Genomic DNA, 26,648 nt, shown 5'->3' on the forward strand with positions numbered 1-26,648 from the left:
CTCTTTTCCAAAGAACCTACCCTTGGGGTTGGAGGTTATTATTTTGGTTCTAAAGAGGACGGTAATGAAGACGACGTTGCTCGGAAAAATACGTTTTTTTACGTGCACAAAAAAACATGTAAAGACAAAGCATGTCTCATGGCTTTAAAATGTCCAGAAATAAATATATATATATTTATATATATATATATATATATATATATATATATATATTTATATATATATATATATTTATATATAGAAAGAAAAAAGCATATTTTTTCAGTGTAAGTAGAAGGGGTAAAGAAATATTAGTGTAAATAAACATTTAACAGTAAGAGAGGAAAAAAAAAAAAAAAACACAAAGCACATATTGGTCAGAATGTTACTACCCCCCTCCATAATGTTACCCTTTTAAAGATGCTGTTCCACCTACTGTAACACGTTTGTCACTTGATGCTGCATTAAACCATAATCTCTTATACCGCTGAATGCCCAGACGCTTCCCAGAATGGCTAAATTATTGTACGCCACAAAAGCAGGCACTGCTCTGATGTTTTTAAGTGATTTAACATTTAGTGGAAAGAATAAAACGTCCCTTTTATTTAGTAAGCCTATGACAGTGCGCTAGTAAGTTGTTTAAGTGGAACAGCATCTTTACTATTTCTTAATGTTTAATAGTGGGCCGTATTGAGTTTTCTAATGTGGCTTTTCCCACGCAGGCTGTTAAAAGATACATTCACAGCCGTTACTCCTCGAGAATTATTTTGATCTTGTTTCAGGGGGCTTTCTCTGCCCCTTGGCCGATATAATAGACCCAGAGCTCTACCGGCCGCAGTCGCTGACACATGGGAGAACGGCACCTTGAACGTTTGGAGCTATAGTTCACAAACGGCACAAACAAAACTAATACAAAATATATATATATATATGGGCATCCTAGCAGTTTATGTAAAAAGTATATATTTTATTTTTTTTAATTTTCAGTCTCTTTAAAAATGACCAATTTGTTATCGATTTCATTCTCTACCTAGCATGTATAAAATTAACAACATGATCAACTTGCATTAGTAGGCACTTACCCAATTACAACATACATGAATGATAGGTGTATAAAACAACAATAATAATAATAATAAAACAAAAAAAGCACCACATAACACACTATAATGATATAACCAATTTTCCCCGCTGCGAATGAACGCTTTGCAGCAACAAGTTTCATCATTAATTATCCCAAGGAAAACAGATCCGACGAGCCGGAGGAGCAGCAGCAAACGGCTTAACGGGAGCAGCGCTAAGTTTTAGTCCTTGAGCACTGTGACCTTGGCAGCATTTTAGGATCTCTTCTGATTAGGATCTTGGTCCGCGGCGCCCAAGAACTAGAGATTGACGTAGCGGCCCTACCTGAAGGTTTAGGTGAGGCCCATGGCAGTACAGAAATTTCTATTTTTTTTTTTTTTATAGCTCAAAAGAAACATTAACGGCAATATATATATATATACACACAAGATTCCTTGCTACCAAACCTTGCAAGGGAAGAAGTTTACAAAATAAATAAAACCAGACTCCTTATAAATAGGTTTCACAGATCCTGGTTTGTGCTTCTGGCAGCGGTACGAAGTGGCGTAGAAAGTCCTTCACGGTTCATTCGGTGCTCCTAGAAAACTCACAGTTGCCTTTTTAAGTCGGGGGTCACCAGCAGCAGTAATTCACACTTTCCATCGGCCTTTCAAGGATCAAGCCGACTCTGTTACATGTTATTTTTCTAAAGGCGAGGATGGCTTCCGGGGTCAGATGCAGGTTGTTGGAGACGTCAAGGACTCGCAAGGAGTACAGGTTGGCCAACACAATCAACGCTTCTTCTGTTAACCTTGTATTGCTGGAATGAAGCAGATATATTCATACTCAGTTTACTCATTTTATATGTTTTATACATGTCCACACCACTAACAGAACAAATATTTGTTTAAGAAAGAGACTCCAGTGCGCAAGACAGGAGTCTCGCCAAAGAACGCACAGCAGAGACCTTTATTTTTTTTCAAAATCAAATTTTATTCAATTTTCCAAACATATATGAGGGAGGGGGTAGGGATACAGAAAGGAAAAAGAGGGAGGGAAGGGAAACGGGGAAAACAGGGTACCCCGGCATGAGACCATGATGTACAGAAACACAGATCCAAGACCAGTGGCAAAAATGGAACACACAGATCAAAAGGGGAGAGCAGGGCAACTACGCATCCCGCCCCACAACAGAGGACAACCAGTAGAACCATGTGGCCGTATAAGCCTCCCTAAGTTTCGGGGTCGAGGCGGAGAGATCCTCAATCCGCCTGATCTCCTCCACCTTCGCCACCCAGTCGCGGCGAGAGGGAGGGCGAGGTTGTTTCCAATGAAGTGGAATGAGACTTTTAGCAGCGTCAAGGAGATGTCGGACCACCGACCGCTTGTAATGTGAGATCGAACGGGGAGTGTGGTGCAGAAGCATGGGCAGCGGCCGGAACGGAGGGGGGGAATCCGAGAGCTCCGAGATCACCCGGTGGACCTCCTCCCAGTAGGGCTGTAACAAAGGGCATGACCACCATATGTGCAACATCGTGCCCACGTCCCCACCGCACCTCCAACACATATCAGAGGTACCCGGGAACATTCGGTGGAGCCTCTGCGGCGTCCTGTACCAGTTCGTCAACAGCTTATAATTAGTCTCCTGCGTCTTAGTCGCTTTAGAGCTCTTATGGGTAAAAATGAAAATCTTGTCCCAGTCCCTGTCGGAGAGTTGAGTGTCACAGTCGGCCTCCCAGGTCGCGCAGAAGGGCGGTCGTGTCGTGGAAGTCGCAGTCAAAAGAAAAGAGTAGAGCAGGGAGATGGCCCTCTCCGGTGGGTGAGCCCTCGTGCACAAGACCTCGAAGCCCGTTAAGGGTCGATGAAGAAGGTCCCCCCGTGGCAAGGTAGAAAGGTAGTGACGAATTTGGTGATAAGTGAAGCGCTCCGACCACGTAGGAACGCGGCCCGTTATCAACGAACCCAAGGGCAGAATCCCACCCTCCCCCAGGAGCGCCCGAGCCTGAACAGGGGCAGGAACCCCAAGAAAATCCAATCGACCCTCCCCGCGCCCCGGCGCAAAGTCCGGATTCCCGCATAGGGGCAACAAGGGCGACGGAGCAGTAGAGAGACGGGCCCGCCGTCCCACCCCCCTCCAAACCGCCAGAGTCGCCAGAATAAAAGGGTGCGAAATGCCGCCGTGGCTGCCGCTCGGGCCCCACAAGGCATGATACACACAGCCCACAGCAGAGACCTTTAATACGCATTTAACAAAGTCGGAGCCGACTGGCAGTAGATTCCGTTGTGTTTGGCCAACCATCTCCCGTATGGCAAACAGCTGGGGAGGGGGAAGGCAAATGCATATGGAGGGAGTTTAATTGGACCCCCCAGCTATCACTCATTAAAGTGCATGTGGTGTCCCTTTAAATGCAGGTCCGCCAAGACCATCCCCACTGCCAAGGCGTCTTGCCAAACTGGGATCTCAAGACACGTGGGATTTGGTAATTTTTTTTTTTTAAAAACATGTTTTCTTTAAGAAGACTGGCTCTTAATCGAGTTTTAAGCATACCTGAGGTAGAGTTTCTGCAGATGTGGAAACAAAAGGGGGAACCTTTTCACAATGTCATCATCATAGCCATGGGAAAAACTCAGGTTTAAGCTCTTCAACTGGCGGGCGCTTTTTGCGATCCAGACAAGCGTGGCGTCGGAGATCTTGGTTCCCATCACGCTGAGGTTTTCTAGTTTAGAAGATATCGGACCCATGAACGGCTTGAACGGTTCGGCCCCTGGAAACAAAAACATTTTGGTCAAGAAGGGAACCGGAAAAAAATCATAATTTAGTTCAATCGATAAGATTGTTTCAAAAGGTAAGCAATGGAGCTCTACAAATTCCTCCCAAATATTTGTGGTATGCAAACATGCACCAAAAAAACATTAATTAAAAAAAAAAAAAAATGTATAGCTGTCCCGCACCTGATAGAAAAGAGGGAGAAAGTTGCCAATAGGGAATAGTCTTCCCATGCCAAGGTTTAACAGTCATGGAGGTCCCCACACCATGGAGGAGGCAACAGTAGGTTCCAACCCTGGAGGCACAGGGAGGATATGAGAAGACACAGTGTGGTAAAAAAATAAATAAAAAAGGAAGAAAATTTACAGGATATCTAGATCAAACGCCAAGTTCATGAGAGGTGCAGCTTGCCAGTCCAGCCATGAGGAAGAAAAAGGGAGACTTACATTCAATTTTAAGCTCAGTGAGGTTGGGCAGCTTCAGGAGAATGGTTTCAATGAAGTCTTCGTGCTGCAAGTACTTGTAATGCCGCAGGCAAACGCTTTTGAGGGTGGACAGCTGGTCAAAAGCATTGGTTGAGAGGCTGGCACAACCGGAGTTCATCAGCTCGAGTTTCTGGAGCTGGAGTCTTGGAATACAAGGCTGTTCTGTAGGAACAAAAAAAACAGACGTGATACACCTCCCCTATGGGACATCTTCATATACGGACCTGCTGATGAATCTGGAACTATGTGGCATTAATAAATGTTAACACGGGATGGCTTTGTATAGATCAGGGGCGTCCAACCTGCGGCCCTCCAGCTGCTGCAGGACTGCAGGTTGGACACCCCAGGTATAGACAATAGCAAGACAATGGACTACTTAATATATACAGAATGGCCACTAGATGGCAGTAGAACCCAAAACAACCGAGCCACTGCTGACATGACTCCAAGAGGATCATGGGAAATGTAGTCAGAATCAAGGGAAGTCAGCAAAACAGTGGAGTCGCTGCAAAAGCATTAACAAAAGCGTTACAAACAGTAACCGGAGCGTGGATTATATTGTTGCACCGACACCAAACACCCGCGTTCTCCAACAGGGCGGCAGCCGATGTAAACGTTCCAACTCACCTTCAACCGCGGATACAAAGTTATCAGGCACGTTGAAGCAGAGAGAGAGCTTCCATTTATTCATGTTACCGATAGCGAGCGACAGCTCTCGGAGTTTCGGTAGCCGAAACAAGATGTACTGCAATGCCCTTTCGGGCACAATGCCTTCTTTCGAGTGAAGCGACAGGGAGTACAGGTTCTGCAGCAGGACTATGCTGGTTAACGGAAGGACACTTGAGAAAGTCACTTTGCACAGCGATAAATGGGTAAGGTGTTGGAAAAAAACGATTTCCGTAAATATATCGTGGTCCGTTACATTGGAGCAGTCGGTCAGGTGCAGCTGCTTCAAGTTGGAAAGCGGTCTCAGGCCCTGTAGGATCTCTCCCTTCAAGCAGGAGTCCATGCGGACGCTGGTGATGTCCGGCAGCGAGCTGGCCATCTTCTTGAACTGTTTCAGAGTGACTTTGCTCACCTCCACCGAGCAGATCTTGCGGGCCTGAAGGGTATCCCAGAACTTGGCGTTAAAGATCCCGATGCTCTTGAAAACTATCGTGCTGTTCTTCCACAGAGACGGATGGTCCACGAGGTTCCGTAAGTAGGTGCACGTGGCGCGGACATTCGCCTTCTCAGCCGGGGACAGGTACGTGAATATAAGAAGCAGGACTTCCTGCGGCAGCTGAAGCCACTGAATCACCGGCATTTTCCAAGGAGAGGCCGAGATTAGATCTTCATGTCAGAAACCTGAAACACATAAAAAGTCAGCATCAAAAAGGAGGTACTTCTCACTCACACACACTACAGTTCATAAGTTTGGGGTCACTTAGGAATTCATAGGCGTACAGAGGCCCTTTATCATTCCTGGGTTCCAATGGCCCTGTATCACTCCTGGGTTCCAGTGGCCCTGTATCACTCCCATCACTCCTGGGTTCCAGTGGCCCTGTATCACTCCCATCACTCCTGGGTTCCAATGGCCCTGTATCACTCCCATCACTCCTGGATTCCAATGGCCCTTTATCACTCCCATCACTCCTGGGTTCCAGTGGCCCTGTATCACTCCCATCACTCTTGGGGTTCCAGTGGCCCTGTATCACTCCCATCACTCCTGGGTTCCAGTGGCCCTGTATCACTCCCATCACTCCTGGGTTCCAGTGGCCCTGTATCACTCCCATCACTCCTGGGTTCCAATGGCCCTGTATCACTCCCATCACTCCTGGGTTCCAATGGCCCTGTATCACTCCCATCACTCCTGGGTTCCAATGGCCCTGTATCACTCCCATCACGCCTGGGTTCCAATGGCACATTGTGTTCGCTGATCCAAGTTTAAAAGGCTTAACTGGATCAGCATACAGAACCCCCTTATCATATATTATCCCTGTGCAATATGCATCACATGACCAGGAAAGACAGGGTCACATGCAGCATATCCTTCCTCCAGGCCCTGTAACAAAACATGTTACTATACCCTACACACATATCATATATATATATATATATATCACATGTATGTAAAAATCATACATATCCTCACATGTATGTAAACATATGTGTTACTCATCAGATCACCAATGAATTATTTGCCCATATATCGTGAGGACACTCCCGAGTGCCCACCCCTAGCACAATAATTAATTGCCCCCTCCATGTCCCCCAGGAGCTCATACTACCGTTTAGAAAGATGTCAGAAAGCTGGTGACAGCGTCCTTCCGGGTGTCAGGCTTGCTGTGGAGAAGCTCTTCCCTTCTTTTAAAGCGGGGGACTTTTTTTCAGTTAGCTCTCGGCTGTGAGAAAAGCCCTGGCGGCTCCGCGGCCATATTTGTTAAGGGCAAGGGAGTGCTTAATAAAAGAATACGCAGAAGAGAAGGAGGAGTTATGAGCAAGGCATCACGGGACGATCCACACAATTTGCTAGGAGGGAACGGTGTCGTTTTAATGCTGATGAAACGTTTTTCGTCGGGCTCTTGAGTTTATTTTGCCAGGGCCAAAGATGGCCGCCGATTTCTTCGCGCATGGGTATGATGTCATTAGGCCTGGCTGTTTCCTGTCCCGAAGCCCTTCCTTTCAGCTTCAGTAGGATGTGGCGTAAAACCAGAGGTTGACCAATGGCTGTTCTAGACGCCGGAGCTTGAAAAGTCTATAACGGCTGTTTGAAAACAACTGGCGGGGAGCTGGTGAGCGATAACTTGGGGTGTCTGTGCGGGTACGGGGGCTGGAAGGGGACAATATACATTACAGGGCGCGCAAAAGAGTGCAGAGGGGCTATACTACACCCCGCGATCCCTCTTAACCCTTTACGTGCCAGAGGGTTGTTGACAAATTAAACGGGGAGGTCTGTGATAGGAAAGAAAGGGGCTTCATAGCTGGATTTTCATCCTATGGCCGTAATTACCCAATGGGGGGCAGATTTACACTGATGTCTTCTACTGGGTGAGAGATTCAGCATTCTGGAGACAGTTATGGAGGTGCTGTCACATGGTGTGTCCTGATTATCTCGCTATAGGTTGAGATCTCATATACGGGATCCATTCATTATGGTTTCTATTGCTGATATAAGGTGATCGGATGTATTGCCCCAGACCGGGGCAACAAACGGCATTCGTTCCAGGGGTAGAACCTTTTAAAAGTTGTGGAATGGTGTGCAGCTACTGGTAACCCAGAGGGATTCCTGATAGATTCAGATAATCAGCAGAGGTTGTCGGCTAGACGGCATAATATGGCTGAGACGAGGGGGAGCGTGTTTATCGGGGGGTTCCGGGTCTTAAGGAACCCGTATGGGGGATGATCTCGTACCGATTGTTGATAGTTGAACTCTTTCGCGAAGTACCCTTTCCTGGTATCTGTCAAATGTATAAAAGTATTTTTTTATACTGGAAATAGTGGTTTTAATTCAGGTATAAGTGGGATCTCGGTGGATATTAGGAATCTGAGCGTCTATATGAGCTCGTAGTTCAAGCGAGGGAATGTAAACCTGCATGGGGTAGACATACGGCTCCTGAATCTAACACGAGACTGACGACTGATTACGGTTTGAGTCTTTACAGCAGGAGAAACGTCGACTAGATGGGGGCCGATCTGCCCAAATTCTGTGCTTCTAAAGCGCCACCCGTGTTTCTCGTGTGAGATCCCGAATGTTGCGAGTTGTTGAGCCGTGAGAAGTGTTTACAGTGATTTATTTTTGCACTGCTAACCAACGTCGCTTTACTCTTTCAGGTGAAAAATCAGAATATGATCCCAACTGTGCAATGAACCCTCGGAAAAGGCTTCTATCTCACATTCCCGCAACAAGGGTAAAGAACCCCGGTGACGTGTCTTTATAATGGCGAGCAGTCACCTCCTGGTACCTTCTTTCCAGGCACAGAAGACACAAGTCCACTCGGTTCCTCTGGATATTATTCCGCCTAATTCATTGACTCCATTGAAGGAATTAAAGAAGTTGTACTACAAAAAGTCCTTTCGATCAAGTTCTTTGGCCCAGAGTTCACCCAAGTCGAAAACGCTGCAGTCCACCTTAATTCAAGATGGCGGCTCGTGTGCTCCTGAGTTTCCTAACCTCAGTGTCATAAATCAGAGCATTGGCCAGCCAAAATTTGGATCTTGTAAGCCCAATGAAGACGCACAACAAATGAAGGCCCTTCGCTTCCCTGATGAGCCTGACTTTGTCCTGGAGTCGCCGGCAAAAATATTTCAAAGGATGAAAGCCACCGGCGCCAAAGATAGGCTTCTGAAGACTCCCATGAAGAACAGGATCTCGTCCATTGTGAACTGTCAGCGGGACGTGCTATTAACCCCTTTCTCTAAGACGTTTGTGTACGATAGAAACCAATGTCTGAATAATTTCCATAGGAACGATGACGATGGCCAAGAAGCAGCTCCAGATGACAGATCCAATTCCAGTGATGGCTCTTCAAGTAAGTTAGCAAAGCCTTTCGTTGTAGTAGAGTGTCTGTGCCCTCGGATCATTCGCCTGAATTGTAGCCCAACAGTCTTAGTAAAGTTCTTGAATTCTTATCGTGTAGCGCAGGTCTAAGCGTTAGAACGTCTAGACGTGATCTCCGTGATGTAAACCATCTATCGCTTTCCTATCCAGTCCCAGGTAAAAGAATGGCGCCACACATACAAGTGTGCAGGCCGCCTGGGCAAGCAGTGACGGCGACACCAACGAAGATATTTCTGTTAATGAAAGAGGCAGCCCAGAAGAGACAAAGGCAAACGGTTGTCCATGGTGGAGGTATGTGTCATGAAATGCTGCTTCTCACATGTTTCTTGAAGGCTTCCTAAATCTTGGGCTAAAAGTTAAATTCTAATCCGTGAATTTGTCCTATTTCTTCTGTAGATGGTTTTCCAGCACCAAGCACGGAAGAATATAACTCCAGCCCACCGCCACTGCACGCGGTGAAGCCGCACAAAGTCCTAAAGGGTCCCGGCGTCGAAGAAGAATCTGTGGTGGGCAGCAGTTTCTGCAGCCCGGAAAATGTCCTGGGGGAGAAGGGCAACGAGGCCGACGACGAATTGTCTCAAAACAGCCAGACGAATGTTTCACAAAGGGAAACCTTGACCCCCGAGGTGGCCAGACCCTCTTCTTCCACACAATTGCTTGAGAATGGGGACCCGCCGGTCGAAAAGAGAACTTTGGAGGAGGGTGAGCCAAGCCTCATCTCGGACACCAAGAAGTTTCTCCAAAAAATGGCATCTGTTCCTTACATGGAGCTGTGCGATATTTTGCTCACCTCGCCCAAGGTTCACATACCGAGGAAACAAACGTCCAAAGAAATAAAAGCCCCGGCTGACCTGGTTTCAGAAACAAAACCAGGGGATGCGAAACGAGAGGTAGGCAGAGCTCTTCTGTGGCTCTTGAGTTTTGATATTGATGAGAACCAGAGCCTTGGCTTCAGGCGAGTGGACTCCTGGACCGCAAGCAGAAGTCCTTACTGTAAAATCATCTAAATGACATATTTTCTGTGCTAAACCCATACTTTTTTTTGTGATTCCTTCTGGATATAGGCCAAGGGAGTGACGTTGACCGATTGGGTTCTAAAATTTATCTCGGACAGTGGGTTGTGCGTGGAGGGAAAGCGCCCGTGAGTATCTCTTTGTTCTTTCTAGCCCTGTAGATAGAGACATGTTCTCTGATTGTCTCTTCTAAAGCGGATCTATGACAATACTTGATTCCCTTGTAGAAGTCGCTGATCAACGTGCTGAGCCCGGCCGCCATTTACGTTTCTGGCCGTGGACCAACTTTGTGGTGGACACGTGTGGATTTTTATTTCTTGTTCTTTCCCGTTGTCTCCCAGGGATATGGCGGGCATATACTGGCACAGCAGCGCGATCGTAGAGCGCCTTCAGCACAATCAGGTGAAGACGTTATCAGGCCAGCTCTACGAACTGAAGGGAAAGCCGGATCTGGCTGCCATGAGGTTAGCAGGTAAAGAACATTTGGGTGTATTCAAAGGTTTATCTGTAAAGTGTAGACTAAAAATGTACCCTTCAAACGAATACATGTCTGCTTCTGTTCTTGAGAAGCATCCTTCCCCTGTAAGATCTTGGCCCGTTGTGTCGCCGTGTACATTAATATTGTGAAATATTTTGCGTTTAATGTTTGTAAATATTGAAGAATATTTCTTTAACCCCTTCAGCACCGGGACGTACCTGGTACTTCCTGGTTACTGGTCACCGGTAGACCGGGACGTACCAGGTACGTCTCCTCCAAAAAACGCCCCCCACATCACCACGATCGCGGTGATCGTGGAGGCGCTGCTGCTGCTGTCTGCCCAGGAGTCCTGGGCAGACAGCACAGCCTCTCTAAACCCGCCCCCAAGCCTACGATCACTCCCACGGAGTGATTTTGTAGGCAGAAACAGCGATTGCAGAAAGATCTGCAATCGCGGTTTTAGCTGCCACAGGCAGCTTCAGGGAAGGGGGGGGTGTTGAATGGGTCCCCACACAAGTGTGGGGGCCTGATCCAACACCCCCCGCTGCCTGATCGCTCCATGAGAGCGTCAGTGCAGCGTTAACCCCTTCAATGCCGCGATCGCGGCATTGAAGGGGTTAATTCCCGTTTTGTAGGGGGCTCTGCTGCTGGTGGTCTGCCTGGAAACCCAGGCAGACCAGCAACAGCAAAAACGAGCCCCCAGAAGTCCTCTGATCAGTCCTGTAGGACTGATCAGAGAGACTCCTCCCCTACAATCTCCAGTCTGTTGGAGATTGTGTCCCAGCTGCCAGAGGCAGCTTCAGGGACAGGGAGACAGGGTTCTTTGGTCTCCACATGAGTGTGGAGACCAGCCCCCCCACCCTCACCCTTCCTCAGTTAACCCCTACCCCCCTCTTCCTCAATTAACCCCTTCAATGCTGCGATTGTGTATGACCCCCATCGCAGCATTGCAAGGGTTAATATTAGTCCCCACAAGCTTGTGGGGACTAAATACCAGTCAATGCTGGGCTTCAATGGAGCATCAGCATTGAAAGAGTTAAAAAAAAATGTAAAAAATAATAATAATTAAAAAAAATTAAAAAATAAATTAATTTAAAAAAATTAATAAAATAATAATAATAATAATAAAAAAAATAACAGCACTGACCTGAAAGTCCAGGGTGCTTCCAGGTCAAATGCTGGGCTGATCAGATCGCTCCTGGCCAATAGGAGTGATCGGATCATTATGGCAGCCCACGGATGACCCTGCTCTACAAAGAGAGAGGGGTCATCTAGGGTAATTATGAAAAAACACAAATTATTAATAAATGAAAAAATCATAATTATTACCTGATCACTTGTCGGTGACATTTTAAGTCGCTGACTATTGATCGGTCTCCCTGATTGATGTCAGCGGCCTAAACCTGTCACTTACAAGCAATCTTAAAAAAATGTAAATGCACATGTTCCAGTTTTGCCCTCATAGCTTCCTCAAAAAATGCATGAACCATGCATGTGAGGCCTTGTTGGACTCATGGGATGTTGGTGAACAAAATGTGGTGTTTTCTTCCACTGTTGCACTTATGGTGTGTAAGAAATTCAGTGCAACATTGAAATGTATGCGTTAAAAACGCAATAAAATAATTTCCCTGTGAAGTTTGGCAGACATCAGTGAAGAAATGGCTAACTGAAAACTGTCAAAACTACCCTAGTTGAACACCTTGACTTGTCTACTTTTCATAAATATATACTTTTATGGGGTAATTTACATTGGGGGGCTTCCAAAATGTCCCAAATGGGATATGGGCCCAGGAAACCAATTTCTGAAAATTCCAAATGTGAAAACGAAAATGCGCATGTTCCAGTTTTGCCCTCATAGCTTCCTCAAAAATTGCAGGAACCATGCATGTGAGGCCTTGTTGGAACCGGGAGATGTCGGTGAACACAATTTGGTGTTTTTTTCTGCAGTTGCACATATTTTATACAAAATATAATATAAAATCTAAAGCAACATTGCAACATATTCAAAAAAACCAAAAAAATATAAAAATACCTCAAAATTTGGCAGCAATTGGCGATAAAATCCCTGTTTGAAAAGTGTCAAAATGACCCTAGTTGTACACCTTGACTTATCTACTGTTCATAAACATATAATTTTGGGGGGATAATCAGTATCTGTGACAACTATTGCAGTTATTAGACTACCATGCCAAATTTGAAAAAAATTACATTTCAAAAACGTAATGCATGCCTTGCAATATTTTCCCCTATACTGGTCAAAATAGATAAAAATCCTGGCCATGTTGGGTGGTTTCCAAATCAGGACAACTTAATGAATATATTTGGGATAATTTTTTCCCATTGGTTCAATGTGTGTACAATTTGTATGTATACAAAACTGTAAATAAATGCGTTTTTTTTCATTTTTTCCCCACTTTTTCCATTTTTTTTCAAATAAAACAATGTACTACCCAGCTTAATATGGTTTCAAATGAAAGCCCTACTTGTGCTGAAAAAAACAATATATGATTTGTGTGGGTGCATTACAGTTGAAGAAAGACATGGCAAAAACACAAAAACGGCTCCGGTCCTTTAGCGACACCCTAGCTTAAAAATCCCGGTCCTGAAGGGGTTAATCAATTATTTTCTACACAACATGCACAAAAGTATTGGGACACCTGGCCATTACACCAACAGGGACATTAATGACCTCACATTCTAAATACATAGACGTTAATATGAAGTTGAGGTCAGAGCTCTGTGCATCTGGTCAAGTTCTTCCACCCCAAACTCATCCAACCATGTCTTTATGGAGCTTACTTAGGACACTGGGACGCAGTCATGCTGGAATAGAAAAGAGTTTCCTCAAAGTTGGAAGCAGAGCATTGTCCAAAATGTCTTGCTGTGTCCCCTTCAGCATACTAAGTTACCGTATGACTGATACCACTCTGATCACTGGTGTAACCACACAAACTGAACGCTACAGGAATGAGTCAATCTGTCGTTGTTCTGATATCGTGATGCTCTGTTCCCAGCTTGTACCGTGTGATACTTCTCTAAAACGTCTTTTTACTTTCTTCAGGCTTCCCACCTGGCTTCATTCAGAAGTTTAAGTCGGGTTTCCCTGTTGATTGGAAGACTCACGTGGATCAATTCTTCCAGGGAATGGGCAGGTGTGTGTTCTTACATACTACAGATAAATGTCAGAGACTTTTGCCAATGTAACGAAGCTCGGGGCAATTCCAGCCCCATCATCATTTACTTGGATCTAAACTAGATATAGAGCGAATAAGTAACATATTTTGTTTGGAGGTATCCATACGACATTTGTCTGCGTGTAGTGTATAGTAAATGAGGGTTTGTTCAGTAAACAATGAGTTGAAGAACCATAGGAACCTGCTTGCAGATCAGCCCGTCTAGTCTGCCCGTTTCTCCTGCTCTAAAGGCTCAAACCTTAATCAGTTTTTGGTCTCGTCTTAGATTCAGGAACCATATGCCTATCCCATGCATGTTTAATCCCGTCAGTGTATTAGTCATTGGGAAATGGCTTTTGGCGAGGTGAAGTGTCGCTTATAGAACTATGCGAAATCCAGATCCAACCCAGACCTTCTTGCTGGTGAATGTTGACGTGGTTGTCCATGGTTTTCCCTTGTCCATGTTTAGCTATCGTATTGAGATGAGTTAATTTCACCCCGGTTACCCATTCAACAAATAAATAAAAAAACAAAACTTTCTTTTCTCCAGAACCAGAAGACAAGCGACGCAGAATGTTGAGCCAAAAAGTAAGAAAGATCTTTCGAGGAAGAATTTAAAGCCCGTCCAGCAAGAAAAGTCAAGTCAGAAATCCAGCAGCCCTGAGTCACCTGGCAATAAGAGGAAAAGAGAGAGAAACGGGCTGATGAGGGAACTGGAATCGCTAAAAGAGTCCAGCAAACCCATCGCGGGTGGGAGTTCTTTGGACGCGGAGGAGATTGACAACCTGACGTATGACGTTTCACCCAAAGAGCGAGCATCCAGAAGCAACCCTCCGACACAAAAGCGGCCGAACAATGCAAGTAAAACAGGTACGCTGGGTGTCAAAATCTATGTAAACCCACTGATTTCACCAGTTAAGGTTTTAAAGTTCTTTATTCGAATTCCAAAACTTATTTTCCCTGCGTATAGTGGCAGTGCCGGCGGGCTTGCTCTCTTCCCCGGGACAAACACTGTAAAAGATCGAAGGGGTTAAGCTCCACCATCTCCTTCCCCTATAACCGCACGTACCGGCGATCGCCAATCAGTTCTTTTTTGTCCCGCAGGGAAGAGCACTGGGGCTTCTGCTCCACACTTGGAACCGGATCGGTCGGCACACGGGTTGTGTCCGGCGAGAGGGGGTTCCTGCAGTCCGTTCGCTCCCCGGGTGGGAGCTCGGCTGGTCTCTTTGGCACCCTGTTACAGAGTGAATCTGTAGCGGTGATTTGTAGCAGGCAGGGGAGGAGCATGCGCAGTACAGTGGAACGCACGCCCGGGTGGCTATGCGTTCCATTGATGATCCGGCCGTGCCACAGCGCGTGCGCAGCTCGGATCATCCGATTTTTGGCGCCAAATTCAAAATTTGGCTGCCTATTTATGCTGTGCAAACCTGTCTGACCACAAGAGTGTGTGTCAGGACAGGTTTCCGTATTGTCTAACCCCCCACACAGTTTTTGGTGATCTTTATATTGATACACCGAAAAATGTTAACCCCTTCATCTCCAGAGAAGGATAAAATGCCTTCTGCTCCTCCCCAAAAGGCTTCATGCAAGTCTAAACGTTTGGCTTGCCTTGAATGTAACACTCCTGTCCCAGACGGCTACAGGAGGAAGACGTGCAAGCCAAGTTAAAACACAGGAGAGAGTGAGGGTTTTTCCACATCAGAGTTGTCATCTGGGGAATGTTCTCGTTCATCTATGGATGTGTCTAGTTCTGAAGATTCTGAGTCCGAATCGGGTTTCCTTCTCAAGAGCTGGGGAAATTCGTTAAAGAAGTAAACCAGATATTACTGAATCCAGAAGCGAAGAAAAAGGGTTTTCCAATTTTGCCTCACCTAATGGAATTTGCGCAGCGTGAGTTGAAACATCCAAGTAAACGAGCATTTCTTTCAAAGCACTTCAAACAAATTTTCAAGCTTCAAGATGACATCATGTGGGAAGAGCTTCCTGAAGTTGATGTCCAGATTGCTCAGTTATCTAAGAAAACTATGTTGCCGATTGGAGAGGTTTCCGGCCTCAAAGATACCATGGACAAAAGAGCAGAGGCTGGTAATAGAAGAATTTTCCAAACATCAGGTCTTCAAAGCAAAGCAGCGTCAGCTGGAGCAGCAGTAGCGAGAGCTCAAGGCTTATGGCTCCAGAAATTGGAAGATCAGGTTCTGGAGGATGCAGATAAGGATCCTTATCAACTTGAAATTTGAAACTTTCTAATGAATTCTTGATTGACACGGTGGAAGAATTGGTCAAGCTATCTGCCCGTAATATGGGGCTTTCTACGGTTGCCAGGAGAGCAGTTTGGCTTAGATCCTGGAACGCTGATTCTGCATCATAGTCTTCACTGTGTGATCTGCCGTTTGAGAGAAAAAAGCTTTTTGGTTCTCCTTTTGAAACAAATGTCGGACACCAAGAAAGCGCTGCCTCAGGATGTCAAGTCTAATTGGAACCGCAGGTATCCCTACAATAGGCAGAGATATTCCAAGCTATCGGATAAATCTTCCTTTCGGAAAGAAAATAAAGATTCCAGATTTTACCCTAAAGCGGCTAGACAAGATAGGGTGAGATGGTTCTGACAAAGTGGGAGGTCGCCTTCAGATGTTTCGGGAAAGATGGTTCCAGACTACCAGCAACCCATGGATCCGTCAGATTATATCGGAAGGCTACACCATAAGATTTTGCAGGTCTCCATGCAATTGTTTCCTAGTCTCCTCTTACCCATCATTGGACAAGAATGCAGCGTTAATCATGGCAGCATCGAAACTCCTCAAGCAGGGAGTTAAAGAAAATGTTCCAAAGATGCGGCTATTTCAGGGAGTTTACTCTTGCTTGTTCCTGGTCCTAAAGCCGGGTGGCACCTTTCGTCCTGTACTTCATCTGAAGTCCGTCAACCAATATATTCCATATCAACACTTCCGTATGGAAACCATCTCTTCGGTTACTCAAATGATTCAGAGAGGGGATTACATGGCTTCTCTAGACCTCCAGGATGCTTACCTGCACGTGCCAATAGCAGTAAAGTCAAGAAGATTTCTAAGATTTTTGCAGTAAATACAAGCAAAGGCTTACATCGCTTTCAGTTCAAGGCGCAACCCTTCGGCCTATCAACTGCTCCAAGAGTCTTCACCAAGATTCTCACTCCTTGGGCGGCAGAACTGAGATTGAGAGGAATAGCTGTGGTTCCATATCTGGACGACTGGCTGATAAAACCTTCATCCGCTGCACAACTTTTAACAGATCTTCAAGTGACGAGAACTCTTCTCAAAGAGCACGGCTGGCTTCTGATCGTAGCCAAGTCGCACTTAAACCCAAGCGTATCCCCTCTGCTGTATCAGAAGGGTAATGATCATTTTGGGACTTATGACTTCCACCATGCCGCCGGTAGCCTGGGCACAGGCAAAAATGAGACCTCTGCAATGGCACGTTTTGTCCTACTGGTCCAGGAACGACAAGGACCTAGACAAGAACATTCTGATATCTCAGGAAGTACTTCAACGACTAGAGTGGTGGAAGGACAAAAGAAATTTGATAAGCGGGCTGTCATTCCAGCCCAAGCAGTTACCACGGACGCATCCCAGACTGGTTGGGGAGCTCATTTTCAGTTTCACACAGCACAAGGGAAGTGGTCAGCGCAGGAAGCGCGTCAATCCTCGAACTTGAGGGAACTAAATGCCTTCTTCAAGGCTCTAGTATTCTTCAAACCGTGGATATTGGACAACCCGGTGAAGATTCAATCCGACAACGCCACAACAGTGGCCTATATAAACAGACAAGGAGGTATGAGAGTAACCAGTCTCCAAAGTTTATGCACCAAAATCATGCTATGGGCACAAAGGGACCTATTCCGACAGGCCTCCCCATCCTTTCAATCTGCCTTCCTATACCATCAATTAAAGCACTACATGTCTGCCCTCTTGCCAAATGCCCTGCTCACTAGGCCACTGACTGCCTTTGAACAATTTCGTGTCTCACCTAGTGAACCTGCCCACTTCTTGTCTCACATCTATACCTTACTACTTGACGTGTATTGTTCTACCAAACCGTTCTACTTTAGCCTGTGGGAGAGGGACCTCTCCATCCCGTTCTCTGACTGGGATAAAATGCTATTGCTTGCACATAAGGGCTCCGTCGCTAGCAGGATCCAGGAATGTTCCTTCAAACTGCTATCACGCTGGTATAAGGTCCCTCTGGAATTACACCACTACTTCCCCAATGTCTCGCCCTTATGCTGGAGGTGTGGCGTAGCAGACGGTTCTTACTTACATTTATGGTGGGACTGCAAAGACATACGCCCGTTCTGGGAGACGGTGGGTGCGGTTATCAGAGACGTTGCTGACCCCGATTTTGTCCCTTCCCCTGAGTTATTCCTCCTACACCACACACAGTCCTCCTGCTTCTCATATAAGAGATCTTTCTCTATACACATGATTGAGGCTGCCAAGTCAATCATACCCAGATTTTGGAAGACCATGGGTCCTCCGCCTATCAGCGCCTGGATATCCAGGGTCAGCTTTATCTCCCATATGGAGGACCTAGTGGCCGCCTCTAAAGGGGAGGATTATAAAAACGGCCTTCGTTGGCTTCCGTGGTCGACTTTCCTTACCTCCCCCCGCCTGCTGACCTTGGGTGTCGGGCCCGCCCCCTAGGTTCCCCTCCGCTGCCACCGCCTCTATGCGTGTTGCTCTCCTAGGCCCCTCAAGACCTCCCCTGTCCATGTCCATCTACCTTGACAATGTATCTGACAGTTTTGCCAGGCAGTGTGTTTTCTTTTTATTTTTTCCTGGTTTATGTTTTGGTTTGGTTTTGGTTTGGTTTGTCAGCTCTCAGTCATTTTCTGCTACTCGATCTGACGTCGGATCGTTTCATTCGGAGATTTTTTAAGGCCATCACGATTAGAGACCGCCAGTTAGATCGTTTTTTCCACCATGGGATCTTACCATGGCGCTGAAGGCTCTGTGCTTGACTCTGTTTGAGCCTCTCCAGGAGGTTTCGCTTAAATGCCTCTCCTTAAAGAAAGCATTTTTAGTAGCTATCACATCAGCACGACGGATTGGGGAACTCCAGGCTCTCTCAGCCTCAAAAGATTTTCTCATCTTTCATCAAGACAAAGTGGTTATGTATCCCAGACCATCATTCCTCCCTAAAGTGTTGTCTCAGGCTAATATTTACCAGCCTATAGTTCTGCCAACATTTTATCCAAACCCTACGACACCAGAAAAAAGTGAATGGCACTCTCTGGATGTTAAGAGAGCTCTTACCATATATTTGGAGCGTCCCGCTTTCCTTTCGTTCATCTGACCATCTATTCCTTCAGTTCCATGGAAGATCTTCAGGTCAAGCTGTGTCTAAATCTACTCTGTCCAGATGGCTCACAGATACCATCAGGCTGGCATACGACTCGTGTGGTGCGACTATTCCTACTCAGATTAAGGCTCGCTCCACAAGATCTGTTGCGGTTTCCTGGGCCTCCAGGTCTTCGGTCTCTCCTGAGGAGATTTGTAAAGCGGCAATGTGGTCCTCATGGAACACTTTCATTAAACATTACAGACTGGACATGTCCTCTGCCGCGGCAGCTGATTTTGGACGTCAGGTCCTTCACGCTGTTAAGGTCTAACTCCCTCCCTTTTTTTTGGGAGGATCTTGATATATCCCGCCGTACGGATTTCCCTCCCAAATTTGGTTAATAGAGATAACTTTTTTCCATCGGTTGGCGATTGCCGGTACGTGTGGTTATAGGGGAAGGAGGGGGTGGAGCTTAACCCCGTCGATCTTTTACAGTGTTTGTCCTGGGGAAGAGAATTTACGGTAAGTAAAATTACAGTTTTTTTAATGGGTCGCTGGGTAAAGGCAAATGTGAATATGAAATTCTTTTTGCTGTCCTTGTAGAGACGGACAGTCCTGCCTTGCAGTCTCCGTTATTTAGCACCACGGTCAGCCGCAGCGGTCGGACCATAAAGCCCGTTTTGAAGTACTGGTGCGGCGAACGGCTTGTGGTTGATAAAGAATTCGATGTTCGGATTGAAGGTTGCGAAAGCCAGCTGCAGACACCGCAAGTAAGTCCTTGTCACCTGCCTGCGTATGTGTCCTTAATTCCAATTAATAAAGAGTTAAGTGTGCTGTTTCACTTACTTTGCTTATTTTAACACTATGCAGCACTAGAAACATCGCCCCAAAGACTTCTTAATGCCCAAAAGCTTGTGTTTATTTGCTCAAAGGGGAGCTCCCACCAATGTTCTCAGAAAGCTGTCATTTGTATGAGTTCTCTCTCTGTAATCAAACACCCTGAATCCTTATACTGCCTCATGAGAAACCATAGAATGTCTTAATCACCCAGCTGGACTCTCTGACTAATAAAAGTCTATGGAGGGATGGACTTCATTAGCATTGCCATAAAGCATCAGCTCAGTGTGGTGTTTGAGCCGGGAAATTCGCCCAAAATATCACGTGACTGACAGCAACGGTGGCCTCCGGGTCTGCAGATAAAGGGCGTTTATTGGAACAAAATTAGATAAAACCAGGTTTTTGACACCGATATTACTGTATACAGTGCCGGGGGTGTGCAGTTAATGTTTTAATGGAACAGCATCTTTAATGACCGTAAATCTTCCTGTAATTCCCCCAAAATATGTTGTACTATTTGGGCCGTCTTAATAGAGAAGTGTATGTCTCTCCGGGGCTCGATGATGTCATTCTACAGCTGATGGAACTTCTCATTTTAATAACTGCAGAACTTCTGATATTTTTCTTTATAGTTAAGAAGAAGCAGCCGATCTCAATGCCAAACCAACCCTCGCAGCGTGCAAAGATCCACAAGAAAAGGTAAACAAAGCTTTAATATCTTACTTCTTAAGTCACCTATTGGCCTTTAATTATTGCAAAATGTAAATCAATTTCGTATTTGTTTTTTTAAAGAAGACAGTTAAGGAAAATTAAATGTGCTTTTTGTTCTGTAGGAAACTATATTTCATCATCATCATCATCTGACGAAGAAGCAGAAGTTGGGGATCGCCAAGCCAAAGTGAATTCACAGAGGCCGCTACGTATAGAAGCTGCAAGAAAGTACCCGATCAGATCCAAAACCAGCTCCTCTTCTTCTAGCGACCAGGCCGGAAAGCGCGTAAGCCCCGCCATCCTGTCACCGGGCAGCAGGCACCCCGTTATAGAGAGTGATTCCGAATCGGATGCGCCCGAACAGAAAAAGAGATCTGCCGCCCAGAATCTTAGTATGCGGAGGGCCGAGAACCCTCTGAGATCCACCACAAGCAGCTCCTCGTCTGGTGGCAAGGGCTCGAGACGGGCGGACCCCGTAACCTCGTGGTCTAATACGAGACACCCTGTACAAGGTAATATCCCAGAAGAGCCAGAAGTTGATGCCTTTCATGGTGTTCTCTCATTATATATGATTGAAGGACCCGCATTATGTGTATATTTTGGGAACCGCCATCTTGCCTTTCTCTGGGTCTGCCTTCTCGCCCTGTGAAGTTCGAATTAATAAAATGCTGATTGGTAGATTGATTAGATTACATTCTGTGATTGGTTACTGTTAAAGGTGTGTTTTATTTTTTATAGCACCACAAACATCTGGAAAAAAAGACAAGCGGATGGTCGTCAGCGACTTGAACACAGAAGAAACTGACGTTGAGGCCTGTAATGAAAAATCGCCCATCGTCATGCTCACCCCTTTAATGTCTAAAACCCATTTGATTGAGAAGTGTTCCAAACACAATCTCCGCTTCGAGAGCGTGGTGGAGAGCGCCACGGACAACAGCGTGTTCGAGAGCGGACCGGATGCCGGTGAATCCCAACCCGCGATGACCGCAGTCAATCACGAACCTAAAAACACTTCTCGGGTACCTTCCAACGCAACTTACTCTTTATCTCCTGCTAAATCGTCCGACGAGGGCAAGGAGGTCATTGATCTTTGTGTCAAAAGGAAACCAAGGGCAGCCAGGCCAGCGAATGGCGTGGAGAAGCCGGACGTTTCTAGAAAGTATTCGGAACGCGTGACTTCTCCGTATAAAACAAAAGAAAGGTCCAGCTTTCAGAACAATCTCACCCCGTTTAGGAAAGGGAAACCTACATCCATTCAGTTACAGAATAACCTTGCAGGTTCAGAAGAAACGGATGGAGAAAGAAATGTGAACATTAAGAGAGCATCAAACAAGAAAAATGAAGCCCGGTCCAAACGACTCACCCACAGGTCCATGGCGGAGACCAATGAGGATGAGTATCTGGCGCCATCTTCGATGAAGAAAAAACCTGCCCCTGGCAACTCTGCTTCGAAATCAAAAAATCAGCCGAGACAGAAGTCGACCAACTCTCTCCAAAAACCGGTCGGTGAAGATGAATGGACAGAGAAGGAAAACCAGAGGCTTTACAAGTGAGTCGTTACTAGGGCTGCAACTAACGATTATTTTAATAATCGATTAGTTGGCCGATTATTTTTTCGATTAATCGATTAATCGGATAAAAAAAACTATGTAAATTTTTCATTTATTTAAAATAATTTAATGAACTGGATGTTAAAAAACAACTTAAATTTTACATTAACATTCTTATTTTGTTATGATGTAATAAAAAACAATATTTTCAAAGTACAAGAACCCAAACACAATATTTATGCACTTTGCACCCAGCACTCAGCACTTTGCACCCAGCACTTTGCACCCAGCACTTTGCCCCCAGCCCTGGCACTTTGCACCCAGCACTTTGCACCCAGCCCTGGCACTTTGCACCCAGCACTTTGCCCCAGCCCTGGCAATTTGCACCCAGCACTTTGCACCCAGCACTTTGCCCCAGCCCTGGCACTTTGCACCCAGCCCTGGCACTTTGCACCCAGCACTTTGCCCCAGCCCTGGCACTTTGCACCCAGCACTTTGCCCCAGCCCTGGCACTTTGCACCCAGCCCTGGCACTTTGCACCCAGCACTTTGCCCCAGCCCTGGCACTTTGCACCCAGCCCTGGCACTTTGCACCCAGCACTTTGCCCCAGCACCCAGTCTCCAACTCTGCCCTGCCCCCACATTCTGCCCTGCCCCCACACTCACACCCTGCATCCCCACCCCCACTCTGCCCTGCACCCAGTCTCCCACTCTGCCCTGCACCCAGTCTCCCACTCTGCCCTGCCCCCACACTCACACCCTGCATGCCCACCCCCACTCTGCCCTGCACCCAGTCTCCTGCCCTGCCCCCCCACCCAGCCCTACACCCACACTCACACCCTGCCCTGCATCCCCACCCCCACTCTGCCCTGCACCCAGTCTCCTACCCTGGCTCCTACCCATTCGCTCTGTGCGAATGGAGCCACTCGAACAGAGCGAATCGCTCTGTGCGAATGGAGCCACTCGCACAGAGCGAATGGAGCCACTCGTACAGAGCGAATCGCTCTGTGCGAATGGAGCCACTAGTACAGAGCGAATGGAGCCACTCGTACAGAGCGAATCGCTCTGTTCGAATAGAGCGATTCGCACATAGACAAAGAATACTCACCTCTGCTACGGACTCGTTCCACTTCCAAGCTTCAAGTTTAAAACTTTATTGAAGTCTTGATTGAAGCGCGTCACATCCGTCACGTAGCTAAAAGAAGGCGGAGAGTGCAGAGCGTGTAGCAGAAGCGGGGAACGCTCGCGGAGGTAAGTAAAAGGAGCCGAGTGCTCCAACAACGAATCGATCACTCGATTAATCGATAACGGAAATCGTCGACAACGATTTCCGTTATCGATTATTATCGATTTTATCGATTCGTTGTTTCAGCCCTAGTCGTTACCCTGTTAGACCCTCTCGGGTATAAAGCCGTGCCGTGCCGTGCCGTGCGTGTGTCGGGACACGAGAGCTTCTCGTTGTGTGACCCAGCGCAGGGCAGAGGGGTAGCTGCACTAATGTCCATAAATCTAAAGATCTAGGCATCTGTTGGCCGTCTGGCTCACAGAATGTAGGCATTATTTTACCGTGAGGGGTATTAAGGTGCGTCTGGGTATAAATGTAGGCGCAGCCAAGGAATGCTTGGAGTGGGAGACACGGTCGTTGTTTAGGAAAAGCGTTTTTCTTTTGTTATATTTTGCTGCCTCGCGTGTGTAGATGAAATTGGCGCCATATAAATGTAATGAAGCTAGAAGAGCTTGAATAAGTAAATGTTACGCGTTGGCTGGAATCTTTTATTTATAATTTATTATATTTTGTGTGTGTAAGAAGGCAAAGAGGTCCGTAGGAGTCAGAGGCTTTTGGTTGGGGCTCCTTGTCGAGTCTTTGGACCTTTTGGCTTGTCAGGAGAAGTTTTAAATGTAGTCTCTAGCGCTGCTGTTGTGTTTCTGGATGTCTGAATTAAATGGCCCGTTACTCGGCTCCGATGTGTTCTCCCCACCGCTTTACAACTCTTTGATCTTGGATGCCACTTAGTCCGCCTCTCTATTTCTCTTCTGACCTCACGTCGCCTGCTTGTTGTTTGGCAGGGCCGTCTCCTCTTTGCCGAAGCATAAGAAGGGGTTCTGGCTGGATGTGGCGATGGCCGTGGGAACGAGGTCTGCAGAGGAATGCCAGGAGGAATATTTTGAGAGGCAGCAGAAGAAGGGATCCAAAGCGCAACCCAGAAAGAAATCGGAGACGGCCAAAACGAAGGGGAAAGGTAACAGTTTGTTTTGGTACGATGCTGAAGGCCATGGCTGTGTCTAGGTTAGAGTGGCATATAGGGGGTTAAAAGGCATTTCTGGAGGCAGAGTGGCATATAGAGGGTTAAAAGGCACATAACGGGGCAGAGTGGCAAATAGGGGGTATAAGGCATTTCTGGGGGCAGAGTGGCACCCCTGGGGGCAGATGTGCATAACTGGGGGGGCAGGTTGGCAAATAAAAGTAAATAAAAAAATATATATTTGTCTCAATCATAGCATTTATTAAATATTAAAAAAGAAGAATTAATATTTACTATTAAAACTTTTTTCCTATAGGGTAGTCTTATATTCAGGCTTTTTGTTTTTTTCCTAAATTAATATTTAGATTTTGGGGGGTTGTCTTATAATCAGGGTCGTCTTATAATAAGCAAATACGGTACGATTGTTTTTTATTTTTTACGTGCAGGAAGTGGTGCGGAAGAGAAGACCCTAAAAATAACGGCAAAAGTGGGAACCCTCAAAAGAAAGCAACAAATGCGCGAGTTTCTGGATCAAATCCCAAAGGATGACCATGACGACGTTTTCAGTGCTACGCCGTTCCAGCAAAAACGAGTAAAGGTACGAGGACGGAAGGCTGTCTGTTTCATATGCATCTTCCGGAATGGCTTATATTATCCCCCGACATTACAAATCCCACCCCATTGCTGTGTATGAAATTTCCTTATTTCAATGTAATGTGATACCACCCCTCATTATTATTAGTATTCTTTTTGCCCGCACGCAGCTCCCCACCTTACGCCAGAGCAACGAAGATGATGTCTTTCAGTTGGCTCAGACTGACCCGACGACTCCTTCATCCACCGTTTTTCCCTTGGCTTACACCCCCCAGTGCGATCACATCAGCCCGGGCATGCTGGGATCTGTAAACCGGTAAGTGCGGCACTCGATGGGTGTTTTCCCCAACGGCAACAGCACGAAGCCTATTCACTTACATGACCGTCTATAATTTAACCAGGAACCCATCTTTCCTATTGGGTTTTTATTTGTTTTGTCGTCTTTTGGATCAGAAGCGGAAGGATAGGTGGAAAGGCTGAACGTTTTTCTGACTATATCACTCGGTTACTATGTTTCCCGTTTTTGTTCTTTGCGGTTCCGTGAAAATGCGTTGTTCCGCAGATCAAACGATGACAAGTACATGTACAGACTGCAGAAGGACACAAAGAGAAACCGCTTCATGACGTACGACAAACTGAATAAGCGATCGGTAATGTAACGGGTACCTGTTTCTGGTGGGGTGGTTAATGGTTTGAATTTGGTGCCGATTTGGCTGCTACTAACCAGTTTAGAAGGACCTCTCTCTGTGGAGCATAAATGGGAGTTGCGTTCGGACCTTGCGGGTATATTTATTAGTGCTTGCGTTGGGGGCATTCCTTTCCGTTAAGGCACTTAATTGGTTACACTGGGCATGTGTACATAGAATAAATAAAAACTTAGTTGTTTATATTTTAGGTTATAAATTCCCACACGACTCCGACCTCCAGGAGAACGTCTTTGTTAAGCAAAGGTAAGCTTGGCAATGTTGGTGCTGTGTTTTTTGGGGGGGTTCTTTTTTGTTCTTACCTGATACCCCCCACCCTTAGACTTGTCTCAAGCCCAGAATGCATTATTTCCCCCTTCAGGGTCGAAGGACACTTCCGTCATTGGAAAACTGTTTGCAGCGGAGGAGCGGATGCCATCCGACGAGGAAGAGGAAGATTTTTATTTCAGTTCTTCTCCTTAATCCTCTGCTTTATGCTTTCTGGGTAGAATGTACGTTGTTAAGCTGAGCGGAAGTTATGGTTTATTATAATCATGAATGTGCATTGAGTGCCAGTCAACTCACCCTCCCCCCCATCAACTTTGCTGTGCCGGGAGGGGGGCGCGTTTTTGGGAGATCAGTGTTAAGTATATCTTTGGATTGCTGAAATAAGGGGGTTTAAATTGGGGGAAATATAGGGTTTTCCAGAATCCTGGGCACCGCCTGCCATCTGTAAAGCCAGCTGCCCCGGCGTCTCTCTCTGGCTGGAGTTGGCTGTTGGTTCCCCCGGCCAGGATCTTCCACGCCGTCGCTGTAAATACGCTTTACCAAATCTGGATTGTAACTTTTTAAGATTGTGATTAATATTTTTATATGAGTTTTCATCACGTTGGCTGTATTTTTCTGTATATATATAAAGAGCTTGACTTATTTTATGGTGTACAGTTTGTTTGGTTTGCTTGAATTGTCTTTTTTTGTAGTTATTGAGCCTGATTGATGTATAAAAAGCTGTTCCAGTCTCAAATAGCGCGTCTGTTTACACGTTTTAGGTTTTCATTAACGGTTTACTGAAATAAACATTTTTTTTTTATATTTCTTTGGGTACAAAGGGCATCCCTTGACACAGTTATTTTAAAATATATTCACTAATGCCATGGGTTACCCCCTCCAGCTACCCCATGGTGTTGTGTGACGCCGTTTTGGGTCTAGGGGGAATTTTAT

At 46.1% G+C, this 26,648-nt stretch overlaps 2 protein-coding genes across 2 annotated transcripts; one reads left to right on the top strand and one right to left on the bottom strand.

Annotated features, from left to right (window-relative positions):
• Positions 1 to 944: 944 nt before the first annotated feature.
• Positions 945 to 6,873, bottom strand: LOC128504814 (uncharacterized). Its single transcript, XM_053475035.1, has 5 exons — positions 6,564 to 6,873; positions 4,921 to 5,640; positions 4,255 to 4,455; positions 3,590 to 3,806; positions 945 to 1,861 (listed from the first exon to the last, which is right to left on the bottom strand). The coding sequence occupies exons 2-5, from the start codon at positions 5,597 to 5,599 to the stop codon at positions 1,675 to 1,677; spliced, it is 1,284 nt and encodes a 427-aa protein (XP_053331010.1). The 5' UTR covers positions 5,600 to 5,640; positions 6,564 to 6,873; the 3' UTR covers positions 945 to 1,674.
• Positions 6,874 to 6,956: 83 nt separating this feature from the next.
• Positions 6,957 to 25,920, top strand: MIS18BP1 (MIS18 binding protein 1). The gene is made up of 18 exons (XM_053475434.1): positions 6,957 to 7,067; positions 8,107 to 8,804; positions 8,984 to 9,124; positions 9,230 to 9,723; positions 9,898 to 9,974; positions 10,188 to 10,318; positions 13,386 to 13,476; positions 14,048 to 14,367; positions 19,414 to 19,580; positions 20,280 to 20,346; positions 20,481 to 20,870; positions 21,121 to 21,907; positions 23,975 to 24,147; positions 24,597 to 24,748; positions 24,915 to 25,060; positions 25,307 to 25,394; positions 25,640 to 25,694; positions 25,810 to 25,920. The coding sequence occupies exons 2-18, from the start codon at positions 8,213 to 8,215 to the stop codon at positions 25,908 to 25,910; spliced, it is 3,972 nt and encodes a 1,323-aa protein (XP_053331409.1). The 5' UTR covers positions 6,957 to 7,067; positions 8,107 to 8,212; the 3' UTR covers positions 25,911 to 25,920.
• The last annotated feature ends 728 nt before the right edge of the window (positions 25,921 to 26,648 follow it).

The sequence above is a fragment of the Spea bombifrons genome, chromosome 9, assembly GCF_027358695.1.
Source record: "Spea bombifrons isolate aSpeBom1 chromosome 9, aSpeBom1.2.pri, whole genome shotgun sequence".
Lineage (NCBI taxonomy): Eukaryota > Metazoa > Chordata > Amphibia > Anura > Pelobatidae > Spea > Spea bombifrons.